A 23,611-nucleotide genomic window follows, 5' to 3' on the forward strand; every position below is an offset into this window, starting at 1 on the left:
TTGCCTGGAATGCAAAAAACAAACAAACAAAAATACCCGCCTTCATAAAATTATTCTTTTTTTGCTGTGGTTGCCTGCATTTGGGTTTACCATACAAGATCCTGGGGGGGGGGGGGACAGACCCTGAATTCGTTTCAACACCGTCAGCTTACCAAAAGAGGGTCGATTTCACTCTGTTGGACACAAAAGTCAGGTGGAATTCTATAACAAATGCCATTTTAAAATCCAAGTGCTCTCAGGCTAACAATGGTCATGAGTAGATTCATTACAGGGTACGGAGAGGTTGGCTTGCTCCCCAAGCAGTGCGGCCCGACATGAGGGAAGCAACGTGCTTTATCTGAGCCCCCCTCCAAAGAAACAATCACGGTATCGGTAGCTCTTTATTTTGCTCACTTGCAATAGCAACAACAAAACGATGCCGCAGACGAAAACTGTCATGTCCCACCCACGCCATCTGTCCTGTGCCGTGCACCCGCAGCTCCCCTCATTCTACAAATTAATCTTTCACACATTTTTTTAACCAAAAAAGTGTTAATGTTATAAAAGAAAAAAAAAAACAGGGAAAACAGAAAGGGCTGTGTAGAAAATAAATTAAATTTAAATTTGATGGCTGTTATGACTTTTTATTGACTGTAAGAGCAAACAGTGACATCAAATTGGTGCCACTGGAATAGCATTAAAACTCCAGGGCGCCCTTAATGATCTCCGACAATGATCGCGTGTGCGTTTTTTTAAATATAGCACGCACATTTTGTCCAATTTGCGCTCTTTTTTCCTGTTGCTTTTGTCCTCTTTCTGAGTGGATATTATTCATGAACTGAGTCTTTATTTTCTATTTGACCATCTGCGTAGCATTGGCCATAGTCCCCTGTGTTGTAATTTTGAGTGAAAATAAGGATTGTTGGGGATGGTGCCACAAAAAATAATAATGCTAATATGCTTTAAGAACTCAAAAAGAAGAAAAAACACTTCTGGAGAAATATTTGTGATGGAGGTTAGGGTTTGAAGGCACATAGCGTGGCAGCAGGCAGCGGGTGGGGTGGGGGGGCAGGACCATAAATCACTCTATTCATCCATTTAGAATCTGAATATTTGTCCTGACCACACTAACATCTTCTTGCCTTGATAACAGGCGGTTCAGAAAGCAATGCTTCTTCATGCTAGAATGTCTTTGAAAGAAAAAGATACATATTTTTTGTTTTCTTACATGTTTCTCTCTTGTTTCAGAAGTCCGCCCATGCCTGAGTGGTGTGGCAGCCGAAACAGTAGCAAAGCCTCTTAGCTACCAAAATCTGAGAATTTGAATATTCATGTTTACAAGGTATTAGTACCTCATTTTTCCGTTTAGTGAAGGGAGATTTGTTTTTACATGAAAATTTGGGGGCATATTATTTCCAATTAAGAAATCATAGGTGGGGATACATGAATTTACTGAGAACCTGTACTATTGTTTTATTCCGAAAATTTTGCCTAATTTTATTTGGCTCTCTTTCTTCTTCTTTCTTCTTTCCCCCCTACCTTTTGATCTTCTCGTTCTCCCTCAAATTCTCTTCATCAGTGTTACCTTTTTTTTTTTCCATTGGTCAGATTTTCCCTGCAACCACTGGAAGGCCATCGAAATGAACTGACTGAAAGACGAACGTGGGCAATGAAACATCTTCCTCACAAGAGTAGAAACACCAGGTGTGATGCATTTCTGACAATCACATTTTTTGTCTCAGATGAAAATATGTAACATCCTATTCAGAGAGATGTTCATTGAGGAATTCTTTCTGATTGATTCCTATTAAACTTGAGGAATATACAATCAAAGTTATTTTCTCTCTCTCTCTCTCTCTCTCTCACACACACACACACACACACACACACAAACTGGTTGGGCTTACTATCAAAGCAAGATGAAGTCTGCCAATTATTTCATTATTTAAGAAAGGAATTATTGCCCTGACTGGTGTGGCTCAGCAGGTTGATCATCACCCCGAGAAGCAAAAGGTTATCGGTTCAGTTCCGGGTCAGGGCACGTGCCTGGGTTGTAGGTTCCGTCCCCATTTAGGACATGTAACAGGAAACTGATCCGTGTTGTTCTCTCACATTGAGTTTTTCCTCTCTCTTTCTTCCTCCCTTCCTCTCTCTCTAAAATAAATAAAATCTTTTTAAAAATCAAAAATCAAATAAATTGCTCACTTGCAGTTAGCGGTGGTTTAAAATAATATTTTTTGTATTTGTCTTTCCCCTCCAAATTGATGCAGGTGTGTGTATAATAACAAACTACACGGTATAAAAAATTTCAAATTTGGGAAGTTAGAATTAATAGCTTTAACATCCATATTGATTTATCTCAAAATAATAAAGAATTTCTAAAATCAAAAGGGATAACTCATTTTCAAAAGATAGCAACTTGCTTATAGTAGGTAAGATTTAGGCCATATGTTTTTATTTATTTTTTACCTATGTAACTTGTATGGAGAGTGTATGATGGTCATTTAAAAAATGATTGAGGTAAGTTTTTCTTTTATTTTCAAGACTAATTGAAGTACAAATGTTATAATATTAAACATTTCTACCTCATCCAATGGCATACAGTTTTAATTAACATTATAAAAGCTAAGTTTATATAAGCTAAGTTTAAGTGTTATATTTTACATCCAAATAAACATATAATATTATTTTATACACCTTTTTAAGCCATGTAGTTCCATTTTCACTGAATTTATATGATAACCACTGGCATTTTTAAACCTTATCCAGATGTATATTTGATAATATGGTACACATTTTTCTTTAACAAACTATTTTCAGGTCTAATTATTTAATAATACATATTTTCCCCAAACAGCAAAATCTACAGTCTTGAGCAATCACAACTGAGCGCCCAAGTTTTCTCTCTGGCAACATGACAAGAATAAAATGATTACAAACCATGAATTTAAAAAATCTTCTTTTAGAAATATGAGATGATAGAAATACTTTTAATGATATTAAAAGACACTGAACTCGTGTGAATCATCTGGGCCAATATATCACATGCCTCAACCCTCTTTTGGGGTTGCCCTCTCCCAGCCTTGCCCCCCAAAGTATTATCTTGTACTAAAACATCATCTGAATGCTAAACATGATCTCTTAACCAGGGCTTACAATCGCTCCGAGTCTTCTCTCACTGGGAACGGCAAGTCAGAATAATGAGCAGGGCCTCTCTCTGCCCTCACTTTCCTTCTGCGGGGCTGTCTGGAGGAAGGCTGGGGAAATGAAGTACTAATGTGCTTAGGTAAGGTCTGCTGTCTCTCGGATATTTCGGGAGCTGTGTGAGAAGGAAAGGCCTCGGATTTCTGACCAGATTCCCCCTTGTGGCTGTGAGAGTCTGATTTTCATTTAAACAACGATAAATAGAGGCATACGGCTTTGGGCTGAGTTGTGGAGGCCCTTTAGCCATAACCATTCCTGTCCGCCACCAAATGAGCGCTGCTCTCACTTTGTTTTATGGCCTCTGCCTAACTCGTGTTATTGTATCTGCCAGATAAAACCCAGCAAACCATGCAAATGAAAATGTAATCTTTTATCTCTTATAGTCACAGGATGCACCCATATATATAGTTTTATAGATTCCTCTCCACGAGATTTACTGCTATTAGGACGCTACTGTCCTAATAGGATCTCTGGAAAGAGCAAACCTGTCTTGCTAGGAGGTACCTTGATTTATATCCACCAACAGCATATGTTTCCGTTGAAGCTACATTTGAAAAGTCAGAAATAATTTCTTTCATTGTATTTTTAGCTTGTCTGTGTGGTTCAGCTGAGATCATGAACTTGTTCCTTAAAGATAAAGACCTGATAGATCATACCTTTTTTCAAACACATTAGATCCTGATTTGTTTAAAAATAATGGACGTTTTCTTTTAGTTTCAGATTGGCCTAAATGTCTGAAAAAGGAAGACAATGAATTGAAGACTAGCTAGTCCTGCAACTCACCAATCTTAAATTTGGGCACTTGGATAAGCCGCTTAACATTCTATATCAACAATCTCTTTCAAGTAACAAAAATAACACATCGTATGCCTATAAAAGATGTTTTGAGGAATAACTCATCTCTAAAATGCCTCAAAGATGAAGTACTCTTTACATAGGCTAGAGAATTGCTATGAATTTACCAGAAGTGAGTCTCCACTGAGTCCATCTGAATTATTCCCATGGTGGGTCAGCGTTCCCACCCAAAAGCACTTTTCTGATCATTTACAGAATAAGCTGTGCTTCTCCCTTTTTCCTGAGTTTAAAGGGAGCAGTTGAATATATAAAGCATTGCTATTCCCTCCAGCCTCTGGAAAAAATGCAAATGTAGGAGTTATTTCTTTCCACCTCTCCCTTCCTTCCTCCCACTCTCCCTCCCTCCTGCCTATGACACTTTCTTGAATGCTTATTATGTACCAATTACCATTACAGGGTACAAATGTCACGGAAAAAGTTCCCATCCTGAGAGAGCTTATATCCTGCCAATGAAAATAGTAAACAAAAAATAGAGTCAGTACAATTCTTTAGTTCCTAAGAGTTCTCCTGGTTCACTTTGCTGAAGGAGCTCAACCCTCTCTTTCCGATGCTAATTCTTGCACCTGGTTACGATCCAGTCCATGTATTTTCCATGGAGGCTGATGGGCCCTGTATGAGACCCTGTAGATGTTAGAGGTCCAGTGACTGTTGAATGAATGAATTCCTGAAATAGGATTAGTTAGGTCAATAAAGAGATGCCATTCTTCAATGAAAACTCAATGCATCTCCACGGTTTCTCCATAAGGCCAACTTAAAACTGCATCATGAGTGTGCTATGAAGCTCTGGCTTTATATTAAGAAAATCTAATTTATATCAAGCTGGTCTTACCAGCAAAAGCAGCGAACTAATGACCTAGGTGTGTGCGCACCTGTGCCCTGATTTTGGCCACTTGATGTCTGGGAAGCATTAAATACCAAGTGTACTCTTATCCTTTTGGAGCTGGCTGTTTCGTAAAGCATTATTTAAGGACAAAAAGTGAAACATCGTTTGACCCTGACCAATGTGGCTCTGTTGGTTGGACATCATGCCACAGAGTGGAAGTTCGCTGGTTCAATTCCCAGCCACGGCAGGTGCCTGGGTTGCAGATCAGGAAGTCCCCAGTCTGGGCACGTGTGAGAGGTAACCAACTGATGTTTCTCTCTCACATCAATGTTTCTCTCCATCTCTTTCTCTCTCTCTAAAAATAAATAAATAAAATATTGTAAGAAAGGAAAAAAAACATTCTTTGGCAATAAAAGAGTGGCATAGGGTCTGGAGAGCTGAGGAAGGAGAGTGGGCATCTCTGTTTTTTTTATGCTCTGCCGCACCGTCTCCATCGCTGAGTTCTCTACCACCGACCACTTCCTGCCGGGGTCATTCCTTCTCTCTACCTCTCTTCCACAGTTCTGCATTGTCACCGGCTTCTCACTGCCCTACCTCTCCCCTGCAAAGCTGTTGTCCCTAACAGTGCTCTTCCCTCCCTGTCGTTTGTCTCTGTCTAAAATGCTCCACTGTGCCTGCGTCTTTGTTCCGCAGACTCTTGTTGCCATTCTGTCTTAGTGAGCCTGTATTCCTGCGTCTGTCCCGCAGCCCAAGCGCTAAGGCACAGCCTCACATTGTAGACCAGTTGTCCGTTTACCGCTTTTGGGTTTTGATTCAACATTTTTTTTTCTTTTGCTTGCTGAACAGCCTCAGTTTTGTCAAACAACCTCACAGCAATGGGTTCTCCATTAAACATGTACCATTACTTTACAGAACAAAGAAAGCCTCAAGGCACCTAGAAGGCATTGGAAATCTGTTCTGAGTTCATATTTAAGAACTACTTTTCCTATTGTCTCCCATCAAGTCATTACTGCAGCTTCAATTTAAAATGCTTATTTTTACTGAGTTTAATTTAGACACACATTTGCATTGTAAAATGGGTACTTTAAAAATAATCATTTTAGTCTTGAGCATAAATGCTACTTCTTTGTAAGGGAAGTAACTTCTGAGTTGCCTGTTATCACCGAGGGTGAAGTCAATTTCTGGAATGAGATTTAACCCTCTGTCTGCTGTGATTACCAGGAATAGCTTGCATCTGGTATGTATCGAGACTTTTGCGTCAAATCTATAGGATTTCTTTATAAGCAAAGTTTTTATTAGGACATTTTTTATATCATTTCAATAGTTCGGGCTGGTGTGCATTTCTCAGCCACTGACGGAAAAGTGAACTGTCATCTCTGTCCAGTGGTTTGGCCGTGACATTCGTGCAGAATGAAGTCCTCCTAAAATCTAAGGGGAAATGATTATTTCATGTATTGTTGGCACCTAGTACACGGTGGGAATTTTACAACAAGAACTGTGAGAATGCCTTCCTTCTTTCTTTCATGTACGTTCTCAGTGAGTAATTTTTGGGATGTATTCTTTCCCTTTCTGCTGGTTTAAAGTCCAAGAAGGGGCTGGATTCAAGGGTGGACCAAGCACAAAGGAAAGAACAAGCTTTGCCTTATGAGCGTTTCTATCTTTTGCTCAGCAGCACAGCATCGATACTGACTGGTAATCTCTCTTCTCTTTACCTGTTCTACGTTTATTTGCACCTGAATTTCTACAAGTCCCAAGTTAAGGAAATGAGTATAACTAAAAATATTAGCATGTAAACATTTAGAAGTTGCATTCTTTCATTTTGAACAAAACAACCCACCTCTGTTTACTATATCTTTGCAGAATTCTAGAAAAATCAACACTCAAAGATTTGTTCTTTTAAACATGAGGCATTCATAGTGTCAGTTTCATGTTCAATTTTTCTCTAACAGAATTCATTTATCTGGAAAAGTCCTATTTCATCAGATTATTTGAAATGTAAAAATCCCACAGATGAAATCCATGCATCTTTTTATCACCCAAATTAACGCACCCTCCAAAACAAGAGAGTAATTGCAATCGTTGAGTGCTGGAGGTACAGTATGATTTTTCGAAGGCGGTAGACTTGTCTGCACAAATTTATTTTGTTTAGGACAGTATTTAAATAATTCTTAACTGATTGAACTCACATCAGTGTTTGGCAGGAAGGCGTTCTGTGTGGCAAGGAAGAGAGAGCCAGCCTGGGGTTTGAAAGTTGCCTGGGATCATACACAAAATGAATAATGAATGTATTATAGTGCAAAGTTAACTGTAAAAAGCATCATTGTATGTTTTCCCTTCCATATGCCATAAGGCATAATGCATTTTATGGGGGGTGGGGAGAGAGACAGAGAGAACAGACGAGGGAGACTGAGAAAAAGGGGGAAGGTGTGGGTTGGGTGGCTCTGTGCTTTCTTTCTAAATTACTTCTCCGAAGTGGCCAGCCTTGTCGTCAACCAAGCCTTGAACTACCAGCCTCCGTTAGCCATTATGCTGTCTCTGGATTTATGATGGTCACGTAAAAGCACTGATTTACAGTAAGCAACTAAAAACTGGCTACACAGGAAAAACAGTTCTGGGAAGACTATCTTTTGCTTCTCTCTGTCCTTAACCCTCAAACAGGTTTGAATTACTGGTGCAGGCTCATTGTGCTTTCAGCACAGAGGGTGTATCCCCAATTAACGTCTGGTATGAATCTGCTAAGGACCTTTCCTCAAAAGTTTATGATAACATTATTTCTGTCTTCAGGGCTGAGAATCTGGATAAATTCTCTCCTACTTATGGCTTATCATAGTTCAGGAATTTAATAAACAGATTCAAGCATTACAGAATTTATAATCCAGGGAATGACTTAGTATATAAAAGGTTTGGGGGATATATATATACACACACACGCACACATACACATACTGTGCTTTAGGAATATGTTCTCTGTTCATTCATTATTGTGGTGTGTGTGTTCCAGTTTGTTCATTTACTTTTTTTTACTATTGTTTCAGTGTTCTTCCTCCCTTTAGGCCATTTGAACCTGTTCATTTGTAAAAGCCAGAAGAGAACAGGATGGGGGGACAGAGAAAGAGAGAAAAAAAGAGAATAAATAAGTTACTGAAATTTCATGCATGTGATCACATTGAAAGTGTTAGTGTCCTTTTTCTCTCTGGGCGCAAAACTAGACTCACCTCTATTCACTTTATTACACATTATAATTATTATATTTTAAATACTATACTTTGAAATATCTGCTCTTTTATTTTAAATGCTTGCCTCCTTAATTTTTACAGAAAAACATTCCAATTACACATGAAGTTTATAAAAAGTCAATATTCAAAAATTAATTTCATAAATAATTTTTCGGCATGACTTGTTGCATAATGTGTAATAAAAACACTGATTTATTTCAGAGATGTGACCTGTGGTTCACATTAATTTTATGGAGCTGCTCATCAAATTAAATTTTATTTGGTCCATTTTATTAGTGTTAAATTGTTGCTGGTCAAATGTATGCGGTATTAAGACATAAAATGTGTTCTCTGGCAAGAAATCTAACCAGGTTAGATTGTGTTGTTTATAATATAAGGATTCCTGGAAAGGATTCCTTATATATAATATAAGGATTAATGGAAACTATACAGACTAGAATCCCTCCCCAGGGGAGCCGTGGTATATTTTTCAGATGGTATAGAGACTGTACTTTCGGCACTTTTTTTTTTGCCCCGTGGGAGAGGAAAAACGGAGGCATTATTATCGGCGGTCTGATTCTGTCAAGTAGCTTGGTACCTTGCTAATTTGCTAAACCTGGTGTGCAGAGGCAAAAAGACCCTGCTTTGAGGCACTTACTGAAAGAAGGAATTTAGAGTCAGTGGGTGCCCTCCAAAATAGCCATTATTCTGTGTTATGGCACCGCTGTTGTCTTAACGTATTTACATTTTGAATGCCGATGGCTTTCCAACGGTGATTACAAGCATCTTTTGTATGGTAAGTTTATAAGACACATTAATGTCAGAAAGTTTAAAAAAGGGGGGGAAGCAGCGGAAATACAACCACCCCAGGGACCAGGGATAGATGGTTGTAGCAACTGAACGGGGGATTTAGCTCTGACACCCATATGCTCTCATATTGTCTTTTAGGTTCCCCGTTGTTTCGGATTTTTATATATTCATGCCATTTCTGTCCCAACTCGACTTTAACCTTAGGAAAGGGAGAACCTGTCTCACACTTCTTTGTTTTCTTCCATACCCCATCGGAGTACCTTCTTTAAAGAACAAAAACTCCAGACATGTTTTTGATTCAGACAATATGAATATTCCACGCATTTCCATAAATGTATAAAATCGTTTACATATTGAGAGATGACACTCGCTTCTTTAAATATCCACTCAATCTATACTTCTTGGCTATACTACTCAGCTCTCAAAAGTAGGTTGTAGTAATGACTTTTACACCTAAAAGACAATGCTCACAACTTCGGATGTATCAGTGTCTCTCCCTCAGATCTGTTATTCTGCAGGTGGGTGTGGTCTGTAAAACCCTTTGTCAGAGCTGTGATTCTGCTGTAGATGCCATAGAGCTGAGTTTCTAAGCTTTTGGGAGACAATCTGAACATTCTACTTTTCTCATGAATTTAGTACTGAATGTCCTCGCACTATCAACTCACTCTATTCATCCAGAGATCTGTTACTTTTAACTTTTAGTAAGTGAGAAACAGCTCTGAAAAGGCACTTTTTCCCTCTGTTTTCCCCCAAACGTCTTAGTCAAGCATTCACTCATATTCAGATCTTTTCTTATGGGTATTTCATTCATCAAGAGCATTTATAAATTTCCCTAACTTGAAACAGATGAGACTGAAATTGGGCCTTCTACCGATAGACTAAATGATCTAGAATTCACCAGAAGCACAGAAACAATATACAGGGTGGAGCAAAAGTAGATTTACAGCTGTTAATATGGAAAAAGAATACAATGATTAATAATAATGCAAGAATAAATTTATGCATACTCACAACTGTAAACCTACTTTTGCCCCAACCTGTATTTTATGGAATAAAAAACTCTAGTTACAGAAATGACTTTGACTTCAGTAGTCAATCGTGGGGACATGAAAAGGTTGCAGAAAGAGTAGAGAATATCACCACTGCCTCTAACAGGACACTCCAATGGTATTTCAGTTCCACAGTTTTCTGTGCTCCTGTTTTGACTTTTTTAGCAATTCAACATGTCTGATTTGCCAACGCAATACTTCCTAATTAGTTTACCCATTTCACCTGCAACAAAGTGAAAGCACATTTTGCCCGGTTGAAAAGGTCTCCTGGCAAGTTGGTTAGCAACAGGCTTGCCAGTGCCGGTTCCGTTCACGAAGAATAAACACGATGACTAGTGCACCGACTTCCTCACTCCGCAGTTTTCTGTTTTACATTCCTGAACCATTTCTCTCACTTGCTATTCAACTTTTTACTTGTAATTCTTGCCTCTTTGACAAGATTTCCAATTTCTTGAAGGTGTAAGTTTCTACCTTTCTCCGTGGCCGTAATTAACACAGTTTAATCGCAAAGAACAGGAGTCGAATAAAAGTTTATTTGAAGGAAGGAAAAGCAATGTCACAGTCTTACATCTTCCCTCTGTAGTTCAAAGTTGTGGCTTCATACGTAGCAATTAAGGGATCAGGGTAAGGCTTCTACAAGTATCAATTTTACTGTAATTCCCTAAAATTTGGTCACTTGGGAATGTCTTTACTTGTAACAGTGCAAGCAGACGTGTGAAATGAAGGTTGTTCGAGAAACGCAGGCGCTCTGCTCTGCGCCTGTAACAAGACGGCACAAGGAAAAAGACGCTCAGAAACGGTGACCCTCTGAACGGGTCGCGTCCTCAACGTCCCGACGTGCACCTGGAAACGGGACACCGCACAACCGGCAAGAACGTTCTTTAGCCCAACTGCCCCTGCTCAGGCAGGCAAGGAACTGGATGTCGTCACCTACAGTACAGGGAGCCGACGGAGCCACCTAATGCCGGACTCGATTCATCTGTGTCCCCGAGTGCCCTGCCTCGCGAGGACACCTGCATAACTTAGAGCGACCAAAAGCGGCGAAGCCCCACTATGTTTTAAAGTATTATTTATGGTTGTCACGGTACTCGCAGAGGAGCTTGCTCCGCACCCCCAGAGCGCCCGAGGCCTCAGAGCGTGGAAACAGGCCCCTCCCAGCGCAGCTGTCGCCGCCGCCTGCGGGCTCCTTTCACTTTCTCACGGCCAAGTCACCCAGAGGGGCGCCGCTGCCGCCACCGCCGCTGCGCCCGAGGGCTCCGCCCCGCACCGCTTCGCTACCGGTCCCCGCCCGCCAGGGCCCCGCCCACTCCAACAGTTTCTGCCTCCGATTGGCACGCGCGAGCGGCAGCTCCAGTTCGCTTCTCCCATTGGCTGAGCCCTCCTGCCAGTCCGACGATTGCCCGCCACTGCCTCCGCCCTCCTGAAAATTCGTCCTCCTATTGGAGAATACTGAGGCCTGGGGGCGGGCGGGAGAGCGGGTCCAGGAGCTTTCGGTCAATCGCCGAAGCCCAACGCTAGGAGGGAGGGAGGCATGGGCAGGAGAGGGGCGGACCGAGGGGGGGAAAAAACATCTGGCCGGCGCCACCGCGTGCGTGCGTGGTGCGTCCTCCCGCCCCCTCCCCCGCCGGCAAAAAAAGAGATCATTACACAGGGAGGGTCTGGCAGAAGTAAGACCTGCTGAGTGTGCTTGGCAGGGTAATAATGTGAGTGTAATAATTTATAGTTCAAATTTGAACATTTCACCTAAAATGTCATATGGTGTGCTTGAGTGTGATGTGGTTATGTTACAGAATGACATGCTTATGATTTTGTAATAAAAAAGGGGTGTTTTTGTGCTGGACCCTATATTTGCAGGGTCCACATCAGCTTGCACCTGCCCCTTTTACTTANGGGGCGCCCCCGCGAGTGGAGTTAGTTTGTGTGGTTGGGGCGGCGCAGCTGCGGGAGGCCCCGGCGCGGGGACGGGGCCGCTGCAGCTGCGGGGTCGGGCGGGGTGCGGGCTGGCCGGCTTCGCGCCGCGCCCCCCCGGCCGGTGCAGCTGCGGCGCGGGGCGGGCTCCCGGCCGGTGCAGCTGCGGTGGCGCCTCCCGGGTGCGGAGGGCGGCGGGCTGGGGGAGGGGGCTTGGGAGCCGCTGCAGCTGCAGTGGCGCCCGGGACGGCCGCGGCTCCAGGGACCGGTGCAGCTGCAGTGGCGCCCGGGGGGAGGGGGCTTCGGGGGAGCCCCTCGTCCACCTCTACCCTACCCCCCCGGGCTGGTGCAGTTACCGGGAGGCCCCGGGGGCTAGCTTGCTGGGGCGGCGGGGAAGCGGTAGCAACCACCCGCCTCCCCCAGGCTGCTTCTTACGACTTTTCTTTTGTTGTTGCCTTGACCCGGGTCTGTTTTCACGTCTGTTGTTTAAGGTGTTTTCCTGCTGCACCGGCTCTACGCCCTCCACCTCCTTCCCTGTGGTTTAACCTTCCTCTTTCCCCGAGTGTTTTATGCACAGCCAACTACGGAAAGATTTGCATTTCTTCCCCCTTCCCCAGGGTTCCCCCCGCCCCAACCGCTTTGAAAAACAAAACCCAATCTCACCAACCTCTCTGGACCCGCGGTAGCCGGACGTGAGGGGTTGATTTGTGGAGTGGGAGCCGCTCGCCGACCCATTGCGGTGCTTGCGACTCATTAAACTGTCACTCAGCCCCCACCCAACTGGGTAAATGGGGTGATTAATGTCTGATATATTGGAATGGGGCGAGGGCATTTGTGGCGAATAGGTTGTGTGGCTGAGAAGGAATTTATCTCCGAAGAGTGCTTCCTGAAATAGGCATGCATAATTATGTCATTCATCGCAAAGTTAGAGAAAGTTAGGTTTGTGACTTTGGGAAAGCGAGAAGGACAAGACAGAGACGTTGGTTTTTGTTACTCTTTAACTCTTTGCCATGGTTTTCTAATGAGAACGGAGTGCTTATTATCACCAGGGCTACAGCACTTGCGCCTCAGGCCCAGCTCCTTCTCTCCTCGCCCTCCCTGGAGCCTGTGGAGATGTGTTTGACATTCACAGATGTCGCAGCACCTTGCAGGGCACCGGTCAGCCTAGCTCGGATTATGTTCAGATTTCATCAGCCATTAGAAAAGGCCCACAAAGTCTAGCTAAAGAGTTCCCAAACTTACTAGACCTGTCCCCTCCCTTTCTCCCTGAAAGGTTTCCGTGTGGCCACGAACATTACAGAGGGACCCTAAAACAGATTGTTATGGGACACAAATTAAGGGGAAGTTCTGCTTTTTCTGAGCAGAGAGATCAGATATGCAGGTGCAGCGTGCATTTTAAGTGGCTTCAGCAGGTTCTGTGACTGTTAATTTGTCTTCTTGAACTGAAGTACTTTCCAGGATTTCAGAAAGGGCACTTTCAGTTTGTTGATACTGAGAATCGGAATTTGCATTAGCTGGCAGTGTGAGAAATTTTCATGAGAGAGTAGTTGTAGGTAAGTAGTAAATAAGAGAGAAAACATAAAGTGAACCAGGCTGAGGGAATAGTTCACAATATTCCCCCAACATCCTGAGACACACATAGCATTATCTCAGCAGAAAGAAAAGGAAAAAAAAAAAAGGAAGAAAGTGCCATAACAGTGTCGAAATGGGACTGGAGATGTCAAATGGGTTGGTTTAAAATATCCCTAAACTGCCTCTGAAACTAAACGTTGGAGTTGAATAAAAGTGAGTCTGGGTTTCCTGAATGGTTCTGTGGCTTGAGTGTGCTGTCAGTATGGAAGCCAGTCCACCAACTTCAGACAGAAGTGTTGCTAGTCCATGAATACAGTAGAACTCCATATGCTGAGTTTTTCCATGTCTTCTGTTAGAAAGTTTGGGGGAAAAGGGAGACTTTGAAGTATTTTGTTTATACTAACAGAAGAGAAAAGTTCTCCTAAGAAAAAGCTGGTGGCAGGAGTGTAGAGGAGCAGCATATGGCATTAAAAGGAGCACAGCTGGAGGTAGCAGTTCCATCTGAACATGATGTCAGAGCAGCTGACAGCCTGCCATCCCTCAGCCTTTTATTCTAACACACAGACAGGGAGTTAGTGTGTGCGGATCTGTGGTGGAGAAGGTATCTCATTCCTCTCTAACATCATCTCCACTTTGCATCTGTCTCTCTTAGTCTGCTTTTTTTCCACCGATGTAACAGACCTGGAGCCAGCAAGACTCAGAGGAAAGGACTTAATCAGGTTTATGTGTCCTAAAGGTAGGAGTAGCAAAGAGATTAGATGGAGCGTTTTTGTGTTTTGGTGTTTTGTTTATTTAATTGAAGAAAAAATCACATTACTTTTCTAACCCAGTTTAGGAATAATGTATGAAATTGAGTATGAAATGAACATCTTATTGGAGTTGAAAGTCTTGGGCTTGTTTAGTTGTAATTTTTATCCCTTTTGCTTGAGCAAGTAAGTAACTTTAATTCACAGAAATGTTTCAAGTTTTGAAATGTGAAGGAAGGCTTTGAAATACTGCTTTTTGAGATCACTTTGGATTAAAATGCTTTATCCTGTTGCTGGTTTTCACTGCTGTTTTAGGGGTCGGGGAGAAGTAGTAAACTCTCAGGAATCCAGCATTCAAACTTATATGAGAAGATTATTCTAGTTAAGAAGCTTGATTGTTGTGTAATTAATTCCACTGTGAAACTTTATTCTTCAACCCATTCAGCAGCCACACTGCAACATACAGCTGTATAGTGCTTTTGAAACCGAAGGCTTTTTTTTTTTTTTTAAGGGGAAAAAAAAAAAACTTTTGTCCTCAGGAGAATAGTTTGCCTGGTTTCCTCATTTCTCTTTCAGATATATATTTAAGAGATCTTTTGCTTTGGCCGAACAATAATTATTTGCAGGAGTTTTTGTGTGAGTGACTAATTTAGAACTTGTAGATGCGAGCTGCCTGAATCGGCCAGACAGCTGTAATCGCACCCCTCTATTCTTAATCTCTTTATCTGGGCAGCAGCTGCCATATGGCCACAGTCAGCTGGGTCAGATGTTTATAAGCTTCCTTCTTCGTCCCGCTCTGTCCTCTCAGCCTCCTAATTTGATCGCGGCTACCTTGGGAGCTGCCCTCCCGTCTTTATTTTTAGCCCTCTCAAGGATTAGGATTGATGTTAGCTGTGGGGCACTTAAAGTGATTGTATTGTACATCTTGGTTTATTCCAGCAGTGGCATCTTGCAAGAGGTATTTGGGGTTGGGATGAAAGTTTTAGTCCATCTCGGGCAAAGTGTAGAAAAAGCAGGGAAGGGATTTTTAGGTGATGAATGAATACGTACCCATTCCCAAAGTGTACTTTCCGAGGTGGGTGGTGGGTGGTGTGGAACCTAGCCTCCGGGCCCCTTGCCTCTGAAAGGGGAAGCGGGGTTTTCTTTAGTTTTAAGGAGTTGAATTTTGACCCATTGTACAGCGTTGCCTTTCCTCTCCCTCCATTTCACACCCCCTCCCTTCCCCAGAAAATCAGGCAACAATGCCCATTTGAAAGAATAGAAGCCAGTGGGAAAACAAAATATATCAAGTTATGTTGAAACAAAGTATTTTCTGTTGACAGAGGTAAGGCACAGTCGGGGGAAAAAATAGTTTCTCTTTTTTCTAGCAAGGTTTTTTTTTTAAATTGTTGAACCTGTAAAGCTTTTGAGTTTCATTTGAACATAATATGCCTTTATTTAAAAGTTTGAGTCCGTTTTAATATGGAACTCATACTGCTTTTGCAAAGGATCAAAGTTTAGTAAGATTTTTCAGATTTAAAGAAAGCCCTTGTGGCTCCTAATTCTCTAGATCTACAGAGTCTACAAAGAAATACAACCATTTTTTTCTCAAGTCATTAAAAAAATATTTGGATGTATTTGTGGTAAAGATGATCTTTCCCATCTGTGGTGTAGTTCCTTCTGATCTCGTACATGTGTGCTCTACCTGCAGCTCTTAAGGCACTCACATCTGTTTTTATACACAGGGCTTTTGTCGTTGTAACACTCTTGACTTTAAAAGAAAGTTGTTTGTTAATTTCTGGACTAATTATGCAATTGCATTATGTGGGGGTTTTTCCTCCCCCAGCTGAATGTGTGTGTTTAAATCGTGCTTTCTAAGGGCAATCAAGTATCAAAAGTAAAAAAAAGACTGTTCAGACAAGTTTTCTGAATCTTCCAGAGTGTGCCTGGGACTTTTCTTTGTTCGTTATATGAGTTGTTCCTTTGGAAATGAAAGCGGTTTTGTAGGACATAATTTGATGAGTAGAGCAATCGAAATTTCTTCTGAGAGAGATCTAAATTCTTACTCTCAATAAGAGACTCTCCTGAAATTAAGGTTTTAAAAACTGGATTGAAAGTGCAGGGAACGTAGGGGTGCATGAGAAACTGTCTGATTGGGGTGAGGAAGTTTGGAAAGGGTGCCTTTTTTTCTTCTCGCATTTAGGTTTCGTGCATGTGATTTGGAGTCTCTGGGTCATACGCCTGATTAAAATTCAGGGACGTGTACCCCTGCCGCCAAGCTGAATTATTATTATTTGTATGGGGACTGGCGTGGAGAAGTTGTGAAGTTGTTCCTGCGGGGCTTTCATGAGCAATGTCTCTCTTCCCAGGTTATGAAGACAGCATGGAGTTTCCAGACCATAGTAGACACTTGCTGCAGTGTCTGAGCGAGCAGAGACATCAGGGTTTTCTTTGTGACTGCACTGTTCTGGTGGGAGATGCCCAGTTCCGAGCGCACCGAGCTGTGCTGGCTTCGTGCAGCATGTACTTCCACCTCTTTTACAAGGACCAGCTGGACAAAAGAGACATTGTTCATCTGAACAGCGACATTGTTACAGCCCCAGCTTTCGCTCTCCTGCTTGAATTCATGTATGAAGGGAAACTCCAGTTCAAAGACTTGCCCATTGAAGACGTGCTAGCAGCTGCCAGTTATCTCCACATGTATGACATTGTCAAAGTCTGCAAAAAGAAGCTGAAAGAGAAAGCCACCACAGAGGCAGACAGCACCAAAAAAGAGGAAGACGCTTCAAGTTGTTCAGACAAAGTCGAGAGTCTCTCCGATGGCAGCAGCCACATGGCCGGCGACCTGCCCAGCGACGAGGATGAAGGGGAAGATGAGAAATTGAACATCCTGCCCAGCAAAAGGGACTTGGCGGCCGAGCCCGGGAACATGTGGATGCGATTGCCCTCAGACTCAGCAGGCATCCCCCAGGGGGGCGCAGAGGCAGAGCCACACGCCACAGCAGCTGGAAAAACAGTAGCCAGCCCCTGCAGCTCAACAGAGTCTTTGTCCCAGAGGTCTGTCACCTCCGTGAGGGATTCAGCAGATGTTGACTGCGTGCTGGACCTGTCTGTCAAGTCCGGCCTTTCAGGAGTTGAAAATCTGAACAGCTCTTATTTCTCTTCACAGGACGTGCTGAGAAGCAACCTGGTGCAGGTGAAGGTGGAGAAAGAGGCTTCCTGTGATGAGAGTGATGTTGGCACTAATGACTATGACATGGAACATAGCACTGTGAAAGAAAGTGTGAGCACTAATAACAGGGTACAGTATGAGCCGGCCCATCTGGCTCCGCTGAGGGAGGACTCGGTCTTGAGGGAGCTCGAGCGGGAGGACAAAGCCAGCGACGACGAGATGCTGACCCCCGAGAGCGAGCGTGTGCAGGTGGAGGGGGGCATGGAGAGCAGCCTGCTGCCCTACGTCTCCAACATCCTGAGCCCGGCCGGCCAGATCTTCATGTGCCCGCTGTGCAACAAGGTCTTCCCCAGCCCGCACATCCTGCAGATCCACCTGAGCACGCACTTCCGCGAGCAGGACGGCATCCGCAGCAAGCCGGCCGCCGACGTCAACGTGCCCACCTGCTCGCTGTGCGGGAAGACTTTCTCCTGCATGTACACGCTCAAGCGCCACGAGAGGACTCACTCGGGCGAGAAGCCCTACACCTGCACCCAGTGCGGCAAGAGCTTCCAGTACTCGCACAACCTGAGCCGCCACGCCGTGGTGCACACCCGCGAGAAGCCGCACGCGTGCAAGTGGTGCGAGCGCAGGTTCACGCAGTCGGGGGACCTGTACAGACACATCCGCAAGTTCCACTGTGAGTTGGTGAACTCCTTGTCTGTCAAAAGTGAAGCACTGAGCTTGCCCGCTGTCAGAGACTGGACCTTAGAAGATAGCTCGCAAGAACTCTGGAAATAATTTTATATATATATATATAAATAATATATATATATACATATATATACATAGATCTCTATATAGTTGTGGTACGGTCTAAAAGCAGTCTTGTTTCCTGGAACTAAAAAGTTGGGATATTAACTTGTTTTTGCACTTTAGAATAGCATGAAAATCTTACTAATTTAGCATACTGATAAAAGAAACTTTAGGGCAAGTTGAATAGAGAGGTGTTTTTCTTTGAGGGTGTAGGGGAAGTAAGTCAATAAGAACCTTTGAAACAAATCGTCCTGTCGCAAAATGCTTTCTTAGGGCTTAATTTTGTCAACATTGCCTTGTCTTTGGAGCTCTTTTTCTCCCCACGTTTTTTTTTTTTTTTTTCCCAAGTAGAAATTCCCTCCAGTTTTATTAGCCTCTTTATATGTCTAAAATTGCATGAATCTTTTCTGGCTGTTGGAAACCTGAATGCTTTTAGACCCAAATGGAAAATTTCTGAAATGCTGGATTATCTATTTTTAAACAAGCAGTTGACTTAAAACTTTCTGTGGCAACTTCTGGTTTTCTGACGGTTCCCAACGAGAGAAATTATGAACGTACACTGGGATCGCTGGGGCGCTGTCTTTGTGAAGGTTTGCTCGGGGTGGGGAAGGATATTGCAGCTTCAGCAGTGTCGAACTGTGTGTTGAAAAATGTGAATTACTGTTCTTGTATACTGTAATTGATTACATGGGCTGGGGGGGTGTCAAAGAACTTGACAGGTTGTACTGATGCTCTTAGTTGAGTCTTGAAAAGTAAATATTAACGCTACAGAAATGCATGAGTTTCAATATATTTTTGTCTTTGTTTGCATTGTATAACTTTAACAAGTGAGTTTAAAATTATTTAATTTCCTTAGAAAAATAGCACCACTTGGAAAAAAACCTGGTGTTATGAAGAACGTAAATGCACTGTTTTTACTTTTATTTTATATAATTTAAATTGACTTTCCCACTGTCTTTAAGTTGAAACTGTTAAGCTGAATAAAAACTTAAGCTGCAAATTGGTAACTTTGCTACATAACAAGGAGAATATAAATGTTTACAAATGGCTTAAAGATTTGCATGTGCAGCGTGCATCTGTAACTGACTTCGAATCGCACAGAACCCGTGCTGGCTCAAAGCTTAGGTGTACGCGTTTGCCCAGCTGAGCATTTTTAGAACTACTGCACAAATTGACAATAGGTCATTCTTTTATTTTTTTTCTTTTTGTCCCCTTCTTCCTTCCCCACCCTCCCTCTCCCACCCCCCCCATCCCCCCACCCCCAACTCATGAAAAGATTCTATGGACTGAAAGAGCCCCAGGCTGAAAGGACTGGACTGCCTTGATTGACAGGGGGAAGGGGGTTAGTAGACTATGTGGATCGCGGCAGCAGAGGCTGCAGCCCGGCGTGCGGTTTAATGACCAGCACACGGGGCGAGAGCATTTTGCACAGTGTTTGCTTTCCTGTCTTGCACTTACAAATAAGGTCTATGGGAGTAGCATGGAAAACGTTTGCTGTTTTTCCCTTTTTTTTTTTAAATTGCTTTTGTTTAAAATTTGATCGCCTTAACTACTGTAAACATAGCCTATTTTTGTGCTTAAGATACTGAATGGAAAACTCCATTGTGTGTTGCTGGACTGTTTTGGAAATATTTGGTCAAACGTGTGTTAATTTGGCTGTAATGGCATTTAAAGCAAACAAACAAACAAAAAAAAGCTGTGAAAATGGCCTTGGAGCATTATCTTTAGTTACTTGAAGAGTTTCTAGTTGTTTTTTTTTTAAATACAGTTTATGTTAAAATAATTTTTATTAATTTAGAGAAGACAATCAATGTCTGTGAAAAAACGGACTTTCTTTTGGGTTTTCTTTTTGTGGTCATTGTGAGTGATTACTTTTCATTAGTTTCACATTCTTCCTTTGTTCTAAAATTTAGACTGACACCTAGCTTTGACAATCATAGTATGTCTTATTTTCCTGAGGGGGGAATAACTTATAATGCTGTTTAGTTTTGTACTATTGGTGTGTTGGTGAATTTTTAAACTGTGTGCTAACTGCAATAAATTATATGAACTCAATTTCCTGTGTGTGATTTTAATGGTGATGATGTACTACACGGATCCTCAACGTGTATTGTACGTGACATCTTTATTTTTCGTGTGAGTTCTATTCAGAGCTTGTGAAATTATTAGAATTTTTTAAATCACTCCAATGAAAATGTGCGAACATTTTTGCTTCTAGCCATTCAAGAAGATGCTCATTGCACAGTTTCTAAGTCTGATCCTCTTTCTATAACCTAGATCAAGAGTGTGAAGGTAATTCCCCAGAAATTGGTGAATCCGTGAAACTTCAAGTGGCAGCATAGGGTTTCGTTCATATGCTGTCCGGCTCCGAATCCACGCACCATCAGTCATTTTCATGGGTAATTTTACCCTAAGTTGATTGGTCCGATCTATGCTGTGTTCTGCTTTAAGTGGAAAATTGAACTAGACCGGATGTCTTCATCTGGAATACTGCTTGGCTAATGACTGGAATTCTAGGCAATTGAATTAGCAGGCATTCAATGGGTCAAGATTAACTTACATACATCCTTTTCGCTGCTGTGTGAACTCAAAATCCCCCAGGTTTTAAGTCTCAAGTTTTAATCCAAAAATGTAATTAAGTACATTCAACCATTAAAAAGTTTTCTTTAATTCTTGTGACCCTCCCGGCTGCGTGATTGTATATCATTGGGCACGTCAGGCCGAGGGACAGTGCTGGTTGACCCGAGGAACTGATGGACGTGCCTATGGTACCGTTGGAGGGTTTGGCACACGTGGTCCTACGTGTGAGCCGGGCCAGCAAGGACCTGGGAGAATTTTTGCGAATCCTGAAGTCTGTAATTGCCCATAAGTCCCAGCCTTAAACATACAGACAAAAATACAGTTTTACATTATTACTGTCAGAATGCATTTATATTAAGTAGCCTATAGTGAGGTTAACTTCTTTCTATAGAAATAGCAAGTCTATAAGGTCAAGAGCTTGAAAGTGTACCAGCTGTAAGCTCCCCGCTGGCTTTGGGTGGAAACCCCAAAAGATTTTTATCAGAAAACACCACAGTTTACAATTCAGAATTCTACTTTTCCCTGCTTTTGTTGAGACGGGATTTCCGCCACATGCAACTCACACTTGCTTCTAACCAGCTGCACGTTTCACACGAAAGGGAAGGTGCATTGGAGCTCCACAGAGTCATTTCTCAAGCAGTTACAAGCTTATTCAAAAAGAACTGGTAACTGGACACAGCACAGTATCTCAAAGCTTTTTGAAGATGCTGAAAGCGTAATGTAGTATCCAATTTAAAATGAAGAGCCTTGTCTTAACGAACAACTGGATATACTTCTAAAAACATTTATTTCTTGTAATTTACAGGCAATAAATTCTTGGCATAACTAGAACAGAATATTACACAAATCTGCAGAGTTGATAAAAGAAGGAATCAGTTGTTTACTTGCTACATTTAAAAAAGGAAAAGTAACTTGTCAATAACCATGGTGGAAACCAAATTGACTCTCCCTTTGACATCTGGCTAATACATAAGTGTGCTTTAAAAATAGGTAGTTTCATTTACTTTGGACAACATCTGTTTCTTTTAGATAATCGATTACACCCTAGATAATCGATTACGTGCCCAGCATTGTATGCTAGATGTACTCTAGGGAATATCCAAGAAGTATAAAATGTTCAAGATCCTGGTTTTGGATTTCCTTTCTCGTTAATTATGCTATCAGATTAATGGTGAATCAAGTAGACTTTTTCTCTAACAGACTTGTCATAATTATTTACAAGCAGGTTATTGAAAGGTTAGAAAGAGGTGAACACTATTAAAATTATATAATAGCTCACATTAAAATGGCTGAAATACTCATTCTTCAAGTAACTCTCTTTGAACTATCATCAAAGAAAGGTTTTTTTCACCCAAGAAGTAACTTGATTCTCCCAAGTTTTATCAATAAAATACAAATTATCTAAAACTAGACTTTAAAAATCCCATTTGAGGTCTAAAACTAGACCTAAAAAATCCCAGATTTTTGTAAAGTCTTAAAGACCTCAAAATTTCCTGTATTGTATGATTACATTTTATTCCTATAGAACTTAAAACAGTGGGGAGTGGTGGAAGGAAAATGCAAACTGTACTTGAACAATAAAAACAAACTTAAACCATTCTTTGATGTCTAATATAAAATGGGGGAAACTTTTACGGACCTCTGGTTAGGAAACTTAGATAATTTTAGATTTAAGCTTTAGATATTAATCTACATTTTGTTGTAATTATTGTAATGTTTGGGACTGCTGCTAAAGGGACGGTGAATCGAGTAAGTGTGAATTTTGAAATCCAGCACAGAAGAGCTCCCTCTCTGATTAAAGTCATTTGCCATTACGATGCTAGAGATAATACATTTTTTAAAATAAAGCAATAGATTCACGTCTTACAAGCAAATAGCTTTTAGGAGTTTCACTTTGGCCATAGTCCAAGTTTATTATACAAGTAGGATTTTGTCCCCCAGATTAAAATTTTTCTACTTTTGCCTCCAGAAACATGGCAAAAATATCTTGGCTTGCAATGCTGTGGTCTGAAACGATGCGATCCTGTGGTCTAATACGGACAGCAGTTATCTCTTGACTTAAAATGAAGTTAGTTACATAAAAAGAAACAGTTTGTTTCTAACAGTCCCCAGCCCTTCTTAGATTTCCTTAACATTATAAAAGGAGTGAGAACTTATCAATGTCACTGGAGCTTTCTAGAAATATTAATTCCTCCTCAAAGACATTTTAAAAATTAAACTTTCCATATTTTTTGCCCACTGACTCCCTAAAAATCTTCACTGATCTCCGTAATTTCTTGTGCAAGAAGCCAAACCCTTTAAATTTACAACTTTGTAACAGGAAAGGGTGAGGTCTCAGAAATGGAACAGTACCTTGAAAAAAAATTTTTAAGCCCAACTCTTTTCTAAGTAGCTGTTTACACATAATTGTGGAATTAATTATCCACTTAATTCATGCTTATCGATTTTTTTTCTAAAAAAATTCAAATGCTTGAAAGAAATAGATTTTTTTTTTGAGAGGGATGGTTTATCCAGTTAACGTTCCTGACTTAATTCTAACAGGGACTAATACACTGTTAATCACAATTCCTAGGGTTATGTAAGCTCGGTACTTTCCTGGACTGAGAACAGTTTATGGAAAATTCGAAGCTAATTTTTTCCTGAATCTGCAGGTATTTCCTCTCTTTCCCCGTTCCTTCACGGGTGGGTGGGTGGGTGGTGGAGCCCACATTTTGCTATAAGAGACATTCTCTGTAGTTAGTTTGGCAGGAGAAGAGTGAAAACCCAATTTGGCTTTAAAGTATAGCACATTGGTCGGGAACAATTTCTGGGAGGATATTAACAGTGGCTTTGAGAGGCAGTGTGACACCCATAGAGAGTCCATTCCCGGAAATGACTTCTTTACAGTTTGTTGTAACCTCTTTAGTTAATCATTAAATCAGGTT

General features: G+C 41.7%; 1 protein-coding gene across 1 annotated transcript; it reads left to right on the plus strand.

The window, feature by feature from the left end:
- Positions 1–12,651: 12,651 nt before the first annotated feature.
- Positions 12,652–20,162, plus strand: ZBTB18 (zinc finger and BTB domain containing 18). Its single transcript, XM_037069354.1, has 2 exons — positions 12,652–14,151; positions 16,510–20,162. Exons 1-2 carry the CDS (start codon positions 14,139–14,141, stop codon positions 18,090–18,092), a joined length of 1,596 nt encoding a protein of 531 aa, XP_036925249.1. The 5' UTR covers positions 12,652–14,138; the 3' UTR covers positions 18,093–20,162.
- Positions 20,163–23,611: the final 3,449 nt, after the last annotated feature.

The sequence above is a fragment of the Sturnira hondurensis genome, unplaced genomic scaffold, assembly GCF_014824575.4.
Source record: "Sturnira hondurensis isolate 20B ecotype Veracruz unplaced genomic scaffold, ASM1482457v3 Scaffold0018525, whole genome shotgun sequence".
In the NCBI taxonomy this organism is placed as follows: Eukaryota; Metazoa; Chordata; class Mammalia; order Chiroptera; family Phyllostomidae; genus Sturnira; species Sturnira hondurensis.